We start from the raw sequence: 19,437 nt of genomic DNA, 5'->3' as shown, positions 1-19,437 counted from the left end.
TTTGTTTCAATAATACCCGTAAACCTTAAATTTTTTTTAAAATTATCATAGTTTAAATTTAATGAAAATGAAATGATTGTAACCTAACCTAGCCCTACTTTTACCGCTCAACCTGATCTAACCCTACTTTTACAAAGACTAAGAATATTTAATGATTATAACCGATGTTAGTGATGCATTTTGATTTTAAAATGTTTGATATTTGAGCTTTATATAATTAAAAAAAAAATATATCAACTCAACTCTTCTGGAGTTCTTTGTTTGACATTTGAGGATTTACCAATTTATTGACACGACTAAGTGACTCTGATGTTAGATGAATACGACTCTCCACAATGATATGTTACCAATCTATTGACACGACTAAGTGACTCTGATGTTAGATGAACACGACTTTCCACAATGATATGTTACCAATCTATTGACACGACTAAATGACTCTGATACAATGTTAGATAAACGCAACTCTCTACAATTATATGATATTGTCCACTTCGAGCTTAAGTTTTCGTGACTTTGCTTTGGGCTTCACCAAAAAAGGACTCATAACAATGGAGAGAGTATTTTTTTATTATAAACTCATGATCATTTTCTAAATTAGTGGAGGTGTGACTTTCATCATCCAACCATGTCAACGAGGTAGGCTAACCCACAATGGGGTTTTTTTCTTTTTCCACAAACCCAATCGCCATTTCAAGAACCCAATTCAATCTCCTCAGATTTTGGAGAATTTGAGAGAGTATCGAGGAAGTCTTGCCACAAATCCGAAATTCCTCATCCATTTATGGCTCTGCTCAACGTAAGCCATTAACACTGGGTGAGGAAAGTGGATTACACTGCTACCCACTAGCCAAGTAATTGAAGTTCCAAATTTCCACCGCCCCACCAACCGTCAATTGAAGTTACTCGAAGCAAACAACGAAAAACGCACTTCTATTTTTGGTTCAGCGATTAAAGAAGAGCCAATCGGACGCCCATTTTGTCTCATCTTCAAAAGGAATCATGGGTTCGAATCAAAACCCTCCCTCTGGTTTATAATCCGAAGCTGAACTACTGAATTCTTCATAATCCGAAGCGGAACAATCAAAATGGCTGTTCTCCGCTCACTTTCCATGCTTGGTTTGCCGCTTAATTCTCCATCTGCTGTTTATAATTCCCATTTTGACTTGGATTTTGGGTGCAAAACCCCTCTGTATTTTCATTTGAGTAACAAAAAAATTGTAGATAGGAACAAACCCAGATGCCAAAAACCCAGAAATTTGCAAGCTAAATTTCTTGATACAGGCTTCTCTGGGGTGAATTTGAGAAGTGAAAAGTTCATCGTGAGGACAAAATCTGTATTGAGCGTTGATGAAGCTGTGGAGAGCGACGGCGATAGAACAGCAGGAGGAAGCGAGGAGAAGAGCCATTATGATGCTATTGTTATTGGGTCAGGTATTGGGGGCTTAGTTGCTTCTACTCAATTAGCAGTGAAAGGAGCTAAGGTGTTGGTTTTGGAGAAGTATGTGATTCCTGGTGGGAGCTCTGGTTATTATCAGAGGGATGGCTATACTTTTGATGTTGGATCTTCTGTAATGTTTGGTTTCAGTGATAAGGTTAGTTCATTAATTATTGTTGTTACTTATCATTTTAATTGAGATACAAAGCATGCCATTACCTTTTGGTTTGAATGATTGTTCATGCTCTTGATTTAGTTTGTTCATACTGTGAGAGAGAGTTATGTTGTGGCTCTGATTGTTAAAGTGATTGAAAGGGCAAAAACTAGTCTCCTTAATCATTTATCCCTAGATTGAAGTGTTCATTTGTTAGAAGTAGATTTTAAGCTTTATTGTATGGGAAGAGCCATGTAAGTACACCCACTGCATTGAATTTCAACGAGTGTGGAAGCATATAAGTGAGCAAGGTTAACTTAGGTTCCTTAGCTATAACCGGAGAACGAGGGAAGTAGCACGGAGAAAGTGAATGCGCACGTGGCTAAGATGAAGAGATCGTTGGTGTGTATACATTTGAGAAACTCACTATGGGTTGGCCTAATGGTCAATGAGGGTTATGGAAATAATGAAGGGCTTAGAGAGAATGAGTTTAAACAATGATGGGCACTGAGAATTTATATTCTATGAGTTACCTTAACAACTAAATGCGGTAGGGTTAGATAGTTGTCTTGTGAGGTGCACATAAGCTGTGAGATCCCACATCGGTTGGAGAGGAGAACAAAGCATTCCTTATAAGGGTGTGGAAACCTCTCCCTATCAAACGCGTTTTAATACCTTGAGGGGAAGCACAAACGGGAAAGTACAAAGAGAACAGTATCTACTAGCGGTGGGCTTGAGCTGTTACAAATAGTATCAGAGCCAGACACTCAGTGGTAAGCCAGCAAGAACGTTGGCCTCCAAGGGGGTGGATAGTGAGATCCCACATCGGTTAGAGAGGGGAACGAATCATGCCTTATAAGGGTGGGGAGGTTTTTTAAAACCTTGAGGGGAAGCCCGGAAGGGAAAGTTTAAAGCGGACAGTATCTACTAGTGGTGGGTTTGGGCTGTTACATAAGCTGACCAGATACTCGTATATATAAAATACGGACACACATTTCTCTAGAAAGAAATCAATGTGTACATACATCTCTCTAGAAAAAAATCAATGCATAGATCAATAAAGTATATTAGATACAATGTTCTTCTACAAGATCTGAAGAGTGTTTTCTGGTTCAGACCACTGGGCTTGTTAAAAAAGATCATATCTTGCTCACTTCATTTCATTTGGTTGATGGTTGCTTCATTTTGCACTTCCATCTTTCATTCATGAGTTATTTCCAGGAAACTTTGCTGTAATTTTCTCTTCAATTTGAGTCATTTGGCTGGTAGTCTCCTTGGTTCTTTATTCAACGAATATGGTGGACAGGGAAATCTAAATTTAATTACACAAGCTTTGTCAGCCGTCGGTTGTGAGATGCAAGTGATTCCCGATCCAACCACTGTTCATTTCCATCTACCTACGAATCTTTCGGTAAGGATTCACCGAGAATACAGTGAATTTATCGAAGAACTTGTTAGCAATTTTCCCCATGAAAGAGAAGGAGTCCTCAAATTCTATGGAGCCTGTTGGAAGGTCAGTTTTTTATGAGATGACTGCATCTTCCTCCTGATTTTTTTCTCCACAATGATTGGCTTACGTGATGAACTTACTTACATGGATAGATATTCAATGCTTTAAACTCATTGGAATTAAAATCGCTGGAGGAGCCGATATACCTTTTCGGACAGTTCTTTCAGAAGCCTCTTGAATGCCTGACACTTGGTAATGATTTTTATTTTGTTAATTGTATTTTATTTTTGAAACTTTCTCTAAGGAGTAAGAGTTTTGAGGTAAGAAATAACGAATACGAAACATATGCCATTATTAATTGGGTTTTCGCTGCGTTCATTGAGGGAGTGACACTCGATCTATCTTTTCTCTCGTCGGTTGAAGAAAATTTTCACCCTTAAGCAACACATCAAAGAAGAAATGCTTGCTTATTCCTGTTCATTAATATACATATTCTGAAAGTATTTAAACGTAATCCACATTGCAGCGTACTACTTGCCTCAAAATGCTGGAGACGTGGCTCGGAAGTACATTAAGGATCCCCGTCTATTGTCGTTTATTGATGCAGAGGTGAGCTCAGAGAATTGATTAATTGAGAATATTTGGTGTAAGTTTTGTCTTTTATAAATTATAGGGTTTCTTTTCATACTCCATATATTTCTTCTGAAATTAACTTATTTTCGGTGCTTATGCAGTGTTTTATCGTTAGCACGGTGAATGCTTTGCAAACACCAATGATAAATGCAGCCATGGTAAGGCTTTATGAGTTTGTGGTAGACGTTTTTCTTCGTTTTGTCTCGTTTCGCTGAATGCTGTCTGCTTCAGGTTTTATGTGACAGGCATTTTGGTGGGATAAACTACCCTATTGGTGGTGTTGGTGGAATTGCAATGTCCCTGGCAAAGGGTCTCGTTGATCAGGGCAGCTCGATAATGTATAAAGCTAACGTAACGAAGATAATAACCGAAAATGGAAAAGCTGTGAGTATTTATTTTTAGAATATTATGATACAAACAAGGGATGAAGATTGAAATCTATAATTTAGCTAGTTGAGTTACGTAACAGCCTAAGTCCACCGTTAGCAGATATTGTCCTCTTTGAGCTTTCTCTTTCGGGCTTCCCCTCAAGGTTTTAAAATGCGTTTGTTAGGGAGAGGTTTCCACACCCTTTAAAGAATGCTTTGTTCCCCTCTCCATTCGATATGGGACCCCTCAATCTACCCCCCACTCGGGGCCCCGCGTCCTTGCTGACACTCCTTCTCCTCTCCAATCGATATGGGACCCCCCAATCCAACCCCATCCGGGGACCAGTGTCCTTGTTAGCACACCACCTCGTGTGCACCCCCTTTAGGGGCTTAGCCTCCTCGCTGACACATTACCCGGTGTCTGGCTCTGATATCATTTGTAACAGCCAAGCCCACCGCTAGAAGATATTGTCCTCTTTGGGCTTTCCCTTAAGGTTTTAAAACGCGTTTGCTAGGGAGAGGTTTCCACACCCTTATAAAGAATGCTTCGTTCCCCTCTCCAACCGATGTGGGATCTCACAAGTTATGTTCGACTTAATTAGATGTTTAGATTTGCGTTTATTTTTTACTTGGTTATATTGTAGGTAGGTGTGAAGCTGTCTGATGGAAGGGAGTTCTTTGCTAAAACTATAGTATCAAATGCTACCAGATGGGATACCTTTGGTTAGTTCTTCTCAAATCCTTTAGCAGAATTTATCATATTGCTTGGTTGAATGTTTCATCTCCCTCTTACCCCCAGAATTCTATTAATTACTGATTATGTATGAACTTTGTTTTGTTTAAGGAAAGCTGTTAAAAGGAGTGGACCTTCCCAAGGAAGAGGAGAACTTTCAGAAACTTTATGTTAAGGCCCCATCTTTTCTTTCAATTCATATGGGGGTGAAAGCTGAGGTTTTACCGCCTGACACAGATTGTCACCACTTTGTTCTTGAGGTAGTTGATACTTTTACTAGCTGTAACTTTCAACAGTTTCATTTAACTTTTCATGGAATTGCTATGAAACCTTCGTATTGTTATTGTAATTAGAGTGATTGGAGAAGGTTAGAGGAGCCCTATGGAAGCATCTTTCTGAGCATCCCGACTGTTCTCGATGCATCGTTGGCTCCGGAGGGACGTCATATCCTTCACATTTTTACCACTTCTTCCATAGAGGATTGGGAGGTGAGTCTACAATTTGTTAATGATAGTTTTAACTTTTTAAAAAAAATTAGGCTTCGGACGTCCCACTCTTCGTATCTGTTATGACTTTCTCCACCCTAAACTAGTTCCAGAAACAACAAAGATTTTATGTGTAACAGCCCAAGCCCAAGCCCAAACCCACCGTTAGCAGATATTGTCCGCTTTGGTCTATTACGTATCGTCGTCAGTCTCACAGTTTTTAAAACGCGTCTACTATGGAGAGGGTCTTTCCCTACTCCAACTAGTGTCTCTGCGAGATCCCACATCGGTTGGGGAGGAGAATGAAACATTTTTTATAAGGGTGTGAAAACCTCTTTCTAGCAGACGCGTTTTAAATATCTTGAGGGGAAGCCCGGAAGGGAAAGTCCAAAGAGGATAATATTTGCTAGCAGTGGGCTTGGGCTGTTACAAAAGGTATCAGAGCCAGACACCGGACGATGTGCGAATAAGGACGCTAAGCCCCTAAAGGGGGTGGATTGTGAGATCCCACATCGGTTGGGGAGGAGAATGAAGCATTCTTTATAAGGGTGTGGAAACCTCTCCTTAGCAGATGCGTTTTAAAAATCTTGAGGGGAAGCCCGAAAGGGAAAGTCCAAAGAGGACAATATCTGCTAGAAGTGGACTTGGGTTGTTACAATCTCGCACCATCCGATGTTTGGCTCTGATACCATTTGTAACAACCCAAGCCGACCGCTAGTAGATATTATCCGCTTTGGCATGTTACGTATCGCCGTCAACCTCACGATTTTAAAACGTGTCTACTAGGGAAAGGTTTCCACACCCTTATAAGGAATGCTTCGTTCCCCTCTCCAACCGACGTGGGATCTCCCATTATGTTTTTTTGTATTAGACTTTGATTTAATCTCCATCCGCCTGTTTTCACCCTCCATTTGATTAGTTGTTGCATCCTATACCAGGGGCTCTCCAGAAAAGAATACGAAGAGAAGAAGGAGCAAATTGCAAATGAAATCATTTCTAGACTAGAGAAGAAATTATTTCCCGGCTTAAAATCATCTATTGATTTTATGGAGGTATATGTTTGGTTCTAATGCTCTACTACACAATCCTGCTGAGTTTTATAAGTGTCTATGCTTGAGAAACTTTGACCACTTAAAAACCGCACCTCTCCTTACAGAATACCGGTGCGTTTCGTAAAAACTCGAATCAAAATAATAAAATGAAGTAAGCTTCAACAAAGATTGAACTTGTTAAAAGTGATCCATAGTAGTACATGTTACTGCTCTAATCGCCATGGCTTTCGGGTGTCTGGCTATGTTGGCTGAAAATTTCTGAAATGATGACAGATTGGGACACCGAAGACACACAGACGATTCCTAGCTCGTAATAATGGTACCTATGGACCGATGCCACGGGGAACCCCTAAGGGATTACTTGGAATGCCATTTAATACAACTGTGAGTTTATGATTGAATGCTAACCTCCTATCTATGTGCTTAATTTACATCCAACTGAAAGGCCATTGCTGATGACCTGCAGGGTATAGATGGGCTGTATTGTGTCGGTGATAGCTGCTTTCCCGGACAAGGAGTAATAGCTGTAGCCTTTTCCGGAGTGATGTGTGCGCATCGAGTAGCTGCTGATATCGGTGAGCTTTCAATTTTTCCAGATATTTGATGATCATTTACAATCTCGGGTAGTCTTCCGAAACGAATTTAGCTCAAGCAAGTTAGGTTCGCCCAACTTTGAGACCTTGCAGAACTAGTTTGGTGATCATCATTTCTGAAATGAATTACTTGTTTCACGAACTATACAACTCATAACTTTGAGTTCCGATTATCGTTCGATGGTATCTAGTTTCGTCGTAGCTTGGCAAGAATTATACTGCCTCCTAACGCGTTCTACTTTGACAGGGCTTGAAAAGAAGTCCCCCATTTTGGATGCTGCTCTTCTTCGGCTACTCGGTTGGTTAAGGACCTTGGCTTGAGTTCATGGCGCCGTAAATGTTTTACATGATCTGCTGTGTAAGTAGCTGCTATAGTTCCTTATAAATAGAGCAGTAGAAGCGAACGTCGTATTCATACATTTATGATTCATGTAACGGTAATAAATAACCGAGTTTGTACCAAAAAAGCACCTCTGAACTGAATGTTTCTCTTGTAGAAAAGGAAGAACAGAAAGGTGCTGCCAACATTTTATGTTCATGGATTTGGAACTAAACCTCTACTGTTAAAGGCTACTATATTTAGCTGTTTAAATGTTCTAGCTAGATGATGCACCTCCAGGAGCAAGCCATACCGACGATAACACGTCCCCGTTCGGCCTTCGATGCTATCACCGTCTCCAAAAGGTAAGTACATTACCAATGGAGTTTCCATAATAGAGATTTTTACTATTTGTTAGACCCTGCAACTCAGATTCAAGCTCAAGCAAACCAATGCTCTGATTGCTTGTAGTAAATCTTCCTCAGAAAATCTTTTGCATTCTGTTTCTGTTAAACTCCTGACAGTTTCATCCTCCTCAACGAAATGTAAGCTAAGAGACGATACCCGAAAGCCATGGCGATTAGAGCAGTAACTTCGACTACTCCGTTGTCCATTTTCATACCCTTTACGGTAGGTAGGATGTTGTTGTACTGCACCTTTAGGAGAAGCTTGTATGTGTGATAGTTGAATGACACGAAACGGATCCAAGACACGAACACCGGAACTTTCTGCAAAAAAATGATATGATATGTGAATACTTTACCATACGTCTTAACGTTTTCAAGGTTAAAATTCGAGTCTCATAGTATATCACTCATTCCATCTTGTTACATGCTTGTTAAACTTTAGTTCCTATGCTTTATGTAATTACGTTTTTAGACCTGATCTACCTTGATAGCCGGACAACAACTGAGCTCTCAATTTTAGACCTGATCTACCTTGACAGTCGAACAACATCTGAGCTTCAGGTTTAGACCTGATCTACCTTGATAGCTGGTCAAATTTTAGACCTGATCTACCTTGAATCTTTACGATCTTGTGAAAGTTTAGTTTCTTTACTTGTAAATAACTTATATTTCCCGTCTCCATCTCCACTACCTATGGTCGACCTAGGCTTAACTTCGATAATATGAACTAAAACTTCACTAAAATTCATTACGAAAGAGAAGCACGTTACTTGTACAAAGAATCCACCGGCAAGCATGAAGGTCATGACGGTGACCGAGGCTAAAGTCGTGGCCTTCTTGACATCCATGAGCGTAGCTCCAATAGCCAAGCCAAGGCCCTATATGATGAAACAACTCATTCAAATCACTCCTCCAAGCAAACCAAATGAGCTCAATCCGAAGAAGAAGAAGAAGAAGAAGGCATACCTGAGCAGCCACAATGCAGAGGAAGACAGTGACCATGGTGAGGAAGAAAGGAGCAGCGCTAAGCCTTAGGCCTGCCATGAAGTAGACAACAAGAAGGAAAAGAATAGGCAACAAAAGATCAAGTGGAAGATCACTTGTGGTTCTTGCCAAAAAGTAAGCGCTGAATCTGTACATATCAGCCGCTCTTTCTTTGTTTAGCATTGCTCTTTCTTGAGGGAATGTGAATATTGCTGTGAACACTGGGAAGAATCCCCAAAACACTGCTATGAAGAACAGCAATCCAGCCTACAGCAATGCAAATGAAAGCATTTAGACAAGTAACGGCCTGAATATCGTGAAATTCTTGAGCGGAATAAATCGAAGCTTCTGTAAATCGTTAAGATTTCAAGCTTCAAAGTTTCTACAACAATGGAGGAGTTGAACTACCTGGTCATGCAAGCCTTTTGGAGTGCCACTTTCCGATCGCCACCACAGTAACCCTAAGATAACGGCGGTGGCGAGAACTTGAGTGATTCTCAGCCAGCTGAAGTATTCATGGCGCCTTTCTTTAATTCCTCTATGGAACAGTATCGAATATTGTTCCCACCAGCTCGCTCCCCATTGCCTTTTCGAAGACTTCACCTTCGATTTCAGCTCTTCGTCGAGCATTAGAGGTGCGAGCATCTTCCTCTTTTCCTTCTCTGCAACTCTCGTCTCGTAAGCCTCCACAAGATACTGCTTCAAATTATTGCATTCCAATCAAATCATCGTCGTTCATTTTCAGTGCGCATTATTGCAAGTATTACAATCTAATTGAAAACTGGATGCCTTGACTCGTATTTTATGAAATTCAGACGATCTTCTAGCTATGGAAATTCTACTACGATCAGGTTATTTCAAACTGGATTATAATCATATTGAAATCAAAGCCAAAGAAGTGAAGAATGTGGCTTGATTTCCCGAAACATACCTCCTGCACAAGAGCTGGAGAAGGTCTATCGAGCCTACTGTCAGGCTCAGAATTCTCTACTTGCACCTTATCCTCTAGCTCTGATGGAACAGACACATCATTGAGGTTGCCATTTGCAAGGTCAAGCAAGAACTCAGCAGGATTCATTGCAATAAGTGGGGAACATCCTATAGATGAGAAATAGTTCATTGCTTCTGCTGCTTTTCCATAATAGATTAAGTTTCCCTTCCCAAGAAGAATTAGCTTGTCGAAGTTGTGGAATAGTCTGCTTGATGGTTGGTGAATCGTTGTCACCACGGTCTTCCCAGCCTGCCATGGAAGAACAGATTAATCATTCTATGTTGGAGCTAATCAGCCAAGGAAAAAAATATATATATATATATATATATATATATATATGTGCATATACTTCAGCTATCTCATGTAAAATCTGAACAATTCTCAATGCAGTTGTAGAATCCAAGCCTGAGGTTGGTTCATCAAGAAAGAGGAGAGAGGGGTTGATTAAGATCTCATTGCCTATACAGACCCGACGCCTTTCTCCACCCGAAACCCCACGGACAAAGGAGCCACCAATCATTGTATCCTGGCACCTGCAGGAGGATCTATATTGGTGAGTGCCTATTCCAGAAGAATGTAACATGGTATGGTTCAATGCCTTTTCAGTTAGAAAGAGCTGCAAAGCTTTACTTTTCAAGGCCCAGCTCATAGATAATGTCCATAGCACGCTTTTCCTTTTGCTCTTTTGTCAATGTTCTTGACAGTCGTAGCAAAGCTGCATATCTCAATGTTTCTTTCACTGTCAAGTGGGGAAATAGAACATCCTCCTGCATCACGAATCCTATCCTGTAATGGCATTTTATTTTGTCATGATCAAAATATGTTTCTTAATAATCTTTCTACATTAGTATCGGAATCTGAAGAGTAAACCGTGGACTTCGTCTAGAATTCTTGCCTGCTTTTCAGGAACTTATTGTATGGTTGATCATTGTAGGTAATTGAACCACCAACTGTAGATCGTATGAGCCGCCCTCCGAGCAGATTGAGTAATGTTGTCTTGCCACTTCCAGAAGGTCCCATTAAGGCCAGAACTTCGCCTGGGTGTACCAAACCGGTAATCCCATTCAGGATCTCTTTCTCCACATTTGTCCGCAATCCTTTTATAATTACTTTATAAGTAACATCTGTGAACTGCAAAAATTTTCATCCAGACAACAGGATGAACTGAGTTCAGTAAAGTTGCAGACAATCATTATTCACCATATTTTGGGCAAATATTCAACTCAGGTTAGAGATGTCTATGTTTCCCAAAAGTATACTTCTTTCCCTCTACAAAGTGATATGCGTTGATTAGCTTCTTTGAGCCTTAAACAACCTGATTTTTGACGTGCATGAACTCAATGTTTTCTAAAAATCAGGCTTGTCTAAGATTCCAGGAGGACAGTTATCCTTTCAAGTTTTTTATTTTATCTTTCTGGTTCTTATTTTGTTCTCTCAGTTGGGTGGAAAGATGGGATGAGTCTTGTACATGAATGGTGATATAAAATGAAACTTTGTACAAGACTGAACCTGACCATGCTATAATTTGCATGCTAGCTTAGCCATGTTCTATGGGGATTGTGCTTTAATCTCTACATCAATCTCCCTGTTTTTGCCTGTCCAAATAGATAGCCATAATTCATTTGACATCAGAAAAACAGAACCATACAACTTTGAACACTCATTTTTTTTTCTTTTTTGTTTTTGGTTATCAAAGATTAGGTGGCCATGTATTGGGGGAGAATCACTTTATTTCAATGGTGACATTACACTTTATTTACCTTGAGATGAATAGGCATGGTTGGTTCTGTTTGAAATCTGGCCTTGCGTGTTCCTGCTTGTACATCCTCTGCTGTTATATTATATGCATATAAACGTTAGACGGTCGAAGCGGGAATTTACCCCAAGATACTTCTTTCTTGAAATGTAGAACTACCATTATTTTCTTATATGAGAAGCCAACTTCTATTGGAAATGATTAAAGTTGAAAAGAAAACACCATACAGAGAGAAAGATATTAAAAAAACACCCCAAGTAATTTAAGGAACTTAGACCTCTCACTTCTGAGTAGAACTCAAGCCTTACTAAGTAAACCATTGATTGCATATGTCCTTGCTGATTCACTTTCTTTGTAACCAACTCCTTACCTAGTGACTAACACACACGTAATGTCCTAATAATAGTTTTCGGCAGCTAACAATGGACTAAAAGCATTGGAAGCAGCCCGAAACGTTCGAAAATAATCATCTATAGAAGAGTCAGAAAGAGTAAATAATGTCAATTGGATATACTGGGAAGGAGTCAAAGGTAGGTAAAGGAATTTGAGGGTGAGTCTACAAATATGAAATTGAAGTCTTCAATGATTGAACTTTTCTTTCAATAATAACACATGGGCCCTAGTCAGTCTGCTGATTTGATTAGTAGTACCACCTAATAGCCTTTCCTTCACAAGTTTGGTATCTATTACCAGACAAAGAAGCATAAGTGTCCCAGATAAGGCCAAATCAACCCCCCACCGAAAAAAAAAAACAAAAAAAGGAAGAAGAGAGAACAGAGAGAAAATCCAAGCCAAGCAAATTGCTGGTTCTGTTGCAGCAATAGAGTTTTAAAAGTAAAAGGAGGAAAAATTGTAATATCCCAAGCCCACCGATGTCGGATCTCACAATTCACCCCCCTTGGGGGCCCAACGTCCTCGCTGGCACACCGCCCGATGTCTGTCTCTGATACCATTTGTTACTCAAGCCCACCACTAGTAGACATTATCCTTTTTGTGCTTTCCCTTCAAGGGCTTCCCCTCAAAGTTTTGAAACGCATCTACTAGGGAGAGGTTTCCACACCCTTCGAAGGAATCCTTCGTTCCCCTCTCCAACCAATGTGGGATCTCACAAAAATACTCTACGTCACTGTTCCTCGTTAAGAATCTTTAGACGGAAAGATTGAATGCTGTAAACTCCAAAATTGTACTTCAAGTACTTGAATTTGGGGGGATTTTTAATAATAGACCATAGAGCCAAAAGTACAGAAAAGAACATTAAAAAAGTATTATGATTGTTAAATTGGTATGAGGATATGACAGTCACTCTTTTAAGCCTTATCTTCCCATGCTTCAATAGAATACAGAGGCAGAAGGTCAAGCATATAACCACAAGATTTGAGTACTTTTATTGCCACAACTATATTTAGCTTTCCCATTGTAAGCGAAACCATGACACTTTCTCTTTACCAAACAAAAACGGGGTTCAGAAAAACGGGACCCATAGCCCAACGGTCTCTCATCTTCCTTTACCAAACACATTGTGTGAACCATATTGAAAAAGTAGGAAGAGAACGTGAAGAACATAAAAGAAAGTAGATGACGAAGAAATCGAAACTAATCTTCGAAAATTAGTAGTTTGTATTGAATTTGAAGAATTTTGTTTCATGAGTATTCGCTTATGTTCTTGTTTGTGTGGATTTCATTCTAAATTCTCAACTAAATTTCTTTCCGTGTAAAGAGCTATACTATAGACCGACACGTATATCTTTTAGAACTCGAAAACAGTCGTTGAATTTATAGAACAAGTCATGTTCAAGTAAGGCTATAGAATTACTTACGTATATCTTCATCACTAAATGTCTTGGAATCAGCAATTTCATCAGGTGGCAGTGTGAAGCCAGTGAAGGAGAATGACAAGCCCAAGCTAGCACTTGAAGCTCTACTCAGGGCTGCACCACTGCCCAAGTCATCCAAATCCAGCTTCAGTTGTGCACTCCTAGACTTCCTGATGTGTGTGTTTCGACCACTGCCACTGCCACACCCCGGTGAAGGAGCTGTCAGCGTCTGCTTGCTCGGCTTCCTCGACAACGTCGAGCTACCACTCTCCCCGACCACCCCATTTGCCTCTCTGCTCGACGTCGGTGACTTGAATGCTGCTGCCACCTTCTCCAACAGTTGATCGGATTTCGTCCTCGCCAATCCTAACGAACTTGTTTTCTCCATGTCGTCTCCAACCTTCCTATCTAAGTCATGTCACACACACACACACACATATATATGCTATGATGAATGTGTAATGATTAAGAGTAATGGTTTGACAATTCGCCATTGTGAAAGAAGATTCATAGTTCATATTGACCATACCTTTTTGGTGATGTTGAAGGAGAGTGGAGATTCAGAAGTGAAGAGCTTTAGAGAGAGAAAGAGTTGGCTCAATCTATTGCACCATCAATGGTGCTCATTCACTTCTTATATAAAGAGCCATTAGGAGAGGGAATAGTTTGTTTTTTTAGTACCGAAAATACCCTTATGTTTTATGGTATATAACAAGTGTGCCTAATATCCCATATTTGATGTTACTAGACTTTAGAAATTGTATGTTTTTTTAAGGAAGGCTTTTTTTTCTTTTTCTTTTTCTAATAATGAAAGGTGAGACATTTTGCACCTTATCTCACCGAGCATCAATCATTCTCAAAACAACCCTACCATCTTGCCCGTACACGTGTTCCAAAGTTTCGTATTTTTTTCGTATTCTTAGAGAAATCAATTTCATTTTCAAGGAACGAACCCTCCTTAATAGGAAAATAAATGCATGTACATTGCGTTTGGTACAATATCTTACTCAACGTTTTCAATATTTTTTTTTTTGTTTTGGAAATTTTAAATTTTATTTTTTTAATCCCTAATATTTGGTTTGTTTTTCAATTTAGTCCTCCTAGTTATATATAATTCTAGTGTGATTTAATTTAGAACAAGGTTTTAAATCTGGCTTCTCGAAACATAATCTAATTCTAGCATGATCCAAACTTTGTATAAAAATGTGTTAATTTTTATTTCTAATGATCGTCGTGTTCCGCATGCTGCAGAACCGTATGGCGAGGGCCGATCCCGCGACTAAAATAGTCGCGCCAGCGGATTTTTCTTCTTTCGAACCCATAGATATCTCGCATTTTCGAACCCCAATGAATCAAACTTGAAGATTGGTCACAGCTGNTTTTTTTTTTTTTTTTTTTTCCTTCTGATCCTTGGATAAAAAGATTCATTCTCTTTGAGAGAGGGATCCAGAATCTGAGGAAGCATTCCTCTGATCTATGACAACAAGGGATTGGACTCGAGATTTATGGATTGAATAAACCCAATATATATATATATATATATATATATATATATATTTATTTTTCGTAGCTTGTTTTTTCGGACGTTTGCCTTTTGGAATGAGGCTCCCCCGGTAAGTACGATACAGGCTTTCTTCCCTAGAAAAGCTGATTCAAGGGTTCTTGCTCCAACAAAAACTTGGATTGTTAGGTTCAGGATTAAGTCAATTCATCTGGGTTTCTAAAAAGCTGGTAAATATTTTGAATATTCTTCTTAGAAATAATGTAATTCCTCTTCTGTAGTTTACCATCAGTCACTTTTATCCGGAAGGACCAAATTGAAAAAACACTCAAACATAGGGAACATAAACACGTGTTTAGCAAATACGTATGTATCAACGATACGATGACACGAGTTTTTTGTGGGCGTCATTTTGCTTTGTAAATGAGGGTTTTTAGTCCAATTAAGGGAAAAGCTTTTCACAATAATGAAGTGTTTGAAGAACTCATGCATTGCTTGATGAATTTAAAAGGCCAAAAGAATCAAATTTTTGTTTGAGTTTGAAGACCTTTTTGGTGACCAAATGTGAGGCCATTCTTTGCTATTACATTACCTCTACACAAAGGAATTCAACAACACTTTTAATACTACCAATGTTCATAATTGTAAATAACCCTAAAAAAAAAAAAACGGTTACTTGTAATGTAATTTACTCGAGTTTTTAGTTATCGATATTCAAATATTGAAAATATCTATAAAATTTTAAAAAAAAAATCAACATTTTGTAAAGTTTTAAATTAAAACGATCATGAAACTGGTAGGAAAAATAACTGTTTTTTCGTCCACCTAAATATAGCTAAATTGGATAAGATATGTAATCTCGACCATTAGCGACTTAATACCGCTCACCCTTGGACTTAATAATTTGGTTCGATATTTGTGTGATTAGGATCTTATCCATTAATCATTGAACACAAACCTCTCCCTCTTTAATTTCCCATATTATCTTCTAAACTTTTAAATTTATTTATTTTCTTTATTATTTTTTATTATTGTTTTTTTATTTTTATTTATATATTTTTATAAATTATTTGTTTAAAAATAATTATTAATATTCATGGTTCAAAAATCTAAAATTTTTGTTAATAAAAAAAAAATAGAATCAAAATTTAATTAACTTAATAAAAATAAACTAAATAACAACAATTAATCAATAATCTCAATGTTACAAACGTATTATAAATAATTAATTGATTATAAATCAATATTAATTTGTTTAAATATAATTTTGTAGTACAACTTCTTATCATTCTTAAACTATCCCTATATATATAAAAATAATATACCAAAAAAAAATATCATAAAATTAGTTTTGTTTTAATTTATATGATTTTAAAAGTTTGGATTTGATTATTTGTAATTATGGTATAGAATATATGATATGTTTTATTTTTTATTTAATTAAATTAAAATTTATTTTTAATTAATTTATGTATGGATATACTCTCGATCAAAAGATTAGATATTTGAATCTTTCTGATATGGTACATCGGTTCATGTTTCATATACACTTATCAACCGTATATGAAATTTACTAATATCAAAATTGATTATTTTTTTTTTAAATAAGAGTCTCGATCATATTAATTAGAGATGGCTTTAAGGGAGAACGTCGACAATGACCAAATTAATTAATTAATTTGTATTCAAAAACCAAAAATTTTAAAATGAAAAAAAGAAATATATAAAGAAATATATATATATATATATATATAAATTTTTTATGGAAAAATATAAAGAGATGAGAGGCGGTGCCCGACTCCTCAGGTAATACCACGTGACAGGGATGTGACCTTCTCCGTCATTGGCCCCTCCTTTTTATTTTTTATTTTTATTTTTTATTTTTAAATTTTCACCCCGTTTTATTTTTAATTTATCATATAATTTTTATGAAAATATATATTTATGTAAGAACTTCTGTTAATATAAATATAAACCTATTAATAAATAATGAGATATTTAGCTCCTAATTTCAATGAATTTGAGTTCATTAGCTTAATTAAAAAAATCTAAATTCATATAGCTTTTATTTAACTAATTTATATAAATTGAATTGAACCCGTGTTCGTCAATCTAAGCTAGTACATTTAAAGGGTTGATTTTTTTTTAAATTATAAGATTGATTTATAAATTCTTGATCGTATCAATTTAGTCCCTATACTTCAAAAAGTTTTAAATCGATACCTACATGTTTTGTCTATCTAGTCGCTATAATTAATATTTTCTAATTTTTTTTTTTTTTTTGAACTTTCATAGTGTTGTGACTTCGTAGATACTTGTGTTTTTGGAGAACAACCGCTTTGACCTAGGTGTACAGACTCAATGGAGGTTACTCTAGAATATGGAATTGTCGACCTTTATACTATACTCCAAAATTATATATTTTCAAAGAATATATATAAATATTCCATACAATTACCAAAAACCCCCCCAATTGAAACATTTTTGGGCATTAACTTCTACTAAACTATTAACCTTTTTGTCTTTTCAAATTCTAATAACAAAATAAATAAATAAATAAATAAAAAGGAAGGATGCCAGCTGGCCCGTCATTCTCTTGCCACGTTTTAGGATCAGAAGGAACGAGTTATTAAGTGACAGCTAAACTAGGTTGATTGGTTGTGAGTCACCACTGCAAAATCAACGACAGGTGGCACAAGGGTATGCGTTTGACACGTAGTTCCTCCACGTGGACTTATAGATCACGCATTTTGGATGGGACATTTGCTCCCATCCTTTTTCTTTTTTCCCAAAAATATGAATGTTTTTTTTACTTTTCATTATCAAGATTTGACTATTTAATACAATACCTGTATTTTTTTTTTTCTTTTATTTTTATTAATTAAAAAGCACTAAATTGTTTTTTAGTGGAATCAATCACTTCGAAGCTTTTGCCCAATTGTCAAACTTGATATTTAGGTTTAAAGTCATTTTTCTTTCCTTTCCTTTTCATTTTTTTTAAATATTAATTCAATTTTAATAAATATACTAGGTTTTTAGAATTATAATAGGTTTTCTTTTCATATTTTTAAGAATAAAAGTTCAATGGTTAATGAGTATCATGAGTATATATATATATATAATTCTTAATTACAAACTTTTGAAATTTAATTTGAACTTAGAAGCATGTAATTATTAATCTCCATTTAACTTAAAAGAATATATCAAGCAATATTCAACTTTAACAAAAAAAAAATAATTATAATAATAATAAATCAATTAAATTCAAGTCCTACTTAAAAAATTAGGCAAATAAACGACTTATTGAAAGTTATATTTCATCTCTTTAACTACCATAGTTTGGCGTTATAAAAAAAAGGGTCGATGACAAATCAATAACCGAACCTATTTCTAGTAATCTAATCGATGAAAATTTGCCACAAAGGACAAAACTCAATCAATTTTGAACTTGTTTATGTTTCTCGAATCTCCTCTCTTATCCTAGTTGGTAGGTTTGACTACTTAATTGCACACCTAATTATGAAAAATTGACAATCAAGTGCCATCCAGCTATATAAATACACTAGGAATATGTAAATAGCAAGAAAATAAAGAGATAATGATCACAATATAGAGCAATATCCAGCCATTTATTGTACGACAAAGGGAAGAAAAAAGATTATAAAGTTGAGATATAAATCAACTTTTAGGTGGGACTTACTTGACTTATCATATGCAAAGGCCAAAGAGGAGGCATCATCATCCGCATGCCAAGTGTGGACTTGGAAGCACCAACCAAGGAAGAAATAGGCTGGAATTTCCTGCTCTGCTGCTAACAAGATCATTAGAGAAGGATGTTCTACGAGGAAAACCATTGAACTAAGCTAGCTATGAAATCAAGGTCTTTCAATTTAGTGTTATAGGTATTGTTTCGTAGCTCTTGAGTTGTACAATGCTTGTTCTTATTGTTTCGGGATTGTGTTTTGGTTGTTCTAGTTAAGAACTGCATCTTAAATTTTAAAAAGTAGGTCATTCATGTTGAGGATTGTTGGGAGAGAGTCACACGTTGGCTAATTTAAGAAATGATCATAGAATTTTGTAAGGAATATATCTCCATTGGTATGAGGACTTCTCGGGATGCCAAAGCAAAGCGACGAGAAATTATGCTCAAAATGAACAATATCATACCATTGTGGAGGCCCGTGATTCCTAACATGGTATTAGAGTCATGCCCTTAACTTAGACATGTAAATAGAATACTCAAATGTCGAACAAAGAAGTTATGAGCCTAGAAGGTGTAGTCAAAAGTGACTAAGTATCGAATAAAAGATGTACTTTGTTCGAGAGCTCTAGAGAAGGAGTCGAGTCTCGATTAAAGGGAGGCTGTTCGGGGGCTCCATAGGCCTCAGGAGAGGCTTTATGTTGTACTTTGTTCGAGGGGAGGATTGTTGAGGATTGTTGGGAGGGAGTCCCACATTGGCTAATTTAAGGAATGATCATGGATTTATAAGTAAGGAATATATCTCCATTGGTATGAGACATTTTGGCGAATCTCAAGGCAAAACTATGAGAGTTTATGCTCAAAGTGGACAATATTATACCATTGTGGAGGTCCGTGACTCCTAACAATTTAGAGATAGAAAATTGATATGAAAAATGGAGAGGATTTTTCAAACCTCAGTAGCCACAGCACTGCTCTGTCCATCTGTTTGCATTAAAGGTGGAAAGTTTATAATGATATGGAGGCAAGAAACAGCAACAAAATGGCTCACATGGTGCT

General features: G+C 37.0%; 2 protein-coding genes and 1 long non-coding RNA gene across 6 annotated transcripts; 2 read left to right on the top strand and 1 right to left on the bottom strand.

The window, feature by feature from the left end:
* Positions 1–755: 755 nt before the first annotated feature.
* LOC111800043 (prolycopene isomerase, chloroplastic) lies at positions 756–8,055 on the top strand. 2 transcript variants are annotated; one of them, XR_002815951.1, is made up of 15 exons: positions 756–1,595; positions 2,899–3,105; positions 3,195–3,294; positions 3,569–3,651; positions 3,777–3,833; positions 3,907–4,059; positions 4,688–4,766; positions 4,888–5,036; positions 5,130–5,264; positions 6,200–6,313; positions 6,587–6,697; positions 6,780–6,888; positions 7,154–7,264; positions 7,404–7,590; positions 7,750–8,055. XR_002815951.1 is itself a non-coding variant. In XM_023683621.1 (13 exons), exons 1-13 carry the CDS (start codon positions 1,089–1,091, stop codon positions 7,225–7,227), a joined length of 1,878 nt encoding a protein of 625 aa, XP_023539389.1. In that variant the 5' UTR covers positions 756–1,088; the 3' UTR covers positions 7,228–7,373. The 2 variants fall into 2 exon arrangements, 1 of the variants encoding a protein (XP_023539389.1); XM_023683621.1 differs by lacking the exons at positions 7,404–7,590; positions 7,750–8,055 and having other exon boundaries at positions 7,154–7,373.
* LOC111800042 (ABC transporter G family member 22-like) lies at positions 7,303–13,835 on the bottom strand. 3 transcript variants are annotated; one of them, XM_023683619.1, is made up of 11 exons: positions 13,707–13,807; positions 13,181–13,581; positions 11,368–11,438; positions 10,503–10,738; positions 10,238–10,393; positions 9,957–10,140; positions 9,548–9,856; positions 9,025–9,312; positions 8,599–8,883; positions 8,403–8,510; positions 7,303–7,953 (listed from the first exon to the last, which is right to left on the bottom strand). In XM_023683619.1, exons 2-11 carry the CDS (start codon positions 13,563–13,565, stop codon positions 7,735–7,737), a joined length of 2,241 nt encoding a protein of 746 aa, XP_023539387.1. In that variant the 5' UTR covers positions 13,566–13,581; positions 13,707–13,807; the 3' UTR covers positions 7,303–7,734. The 3 variants fall into 3 exon arrangements, with proteins under 3 accessions (XP_023539387.1, XP_023539386.1, XP_023539388.1); XM_023683618.1 differs by having other exon boundaries at positions 13,181–13,585; positions 13,707–13,797; XM_023683620.1 differs by having other exon boundaries at positions 11,368–11,435; positions 13,181–13,835.
* On the top strand, positions 10,034–11,358 carry LOC111800044. The gene is made up of 3 exons (XR_002815953.1): positions 10,034–10,160; positions 10,542–10,661; positions 10,759–11,358. It is a non-coding gene; the product is annotated as an uncharacterized LOC111800044 (long non-coding RNA).
* Positions 13,836–19,437: the final 5,602 nt, after the last annotated feature.

This window comes from Cucurbita pepo, chromosome LG08 (assembly GCF_002806865.2).
Source record: "Cucurbita pepo subsp. pepo cultivar mu-cu-16 chromosome LG08, ASM280686v2, whole genome shotgun sequence".
In the NCBI taxonomy this organism is placed as follows: Eukaryota; Viridiplantae; Streptophyta; class Magnoliopsida; order Cucurbitales; family Cucurbitaceae; genus Cucurbita; species Cucurbita pepo.
This window is presented reverse-complemented; position numbering and strand designations above follow the sequence as displayed.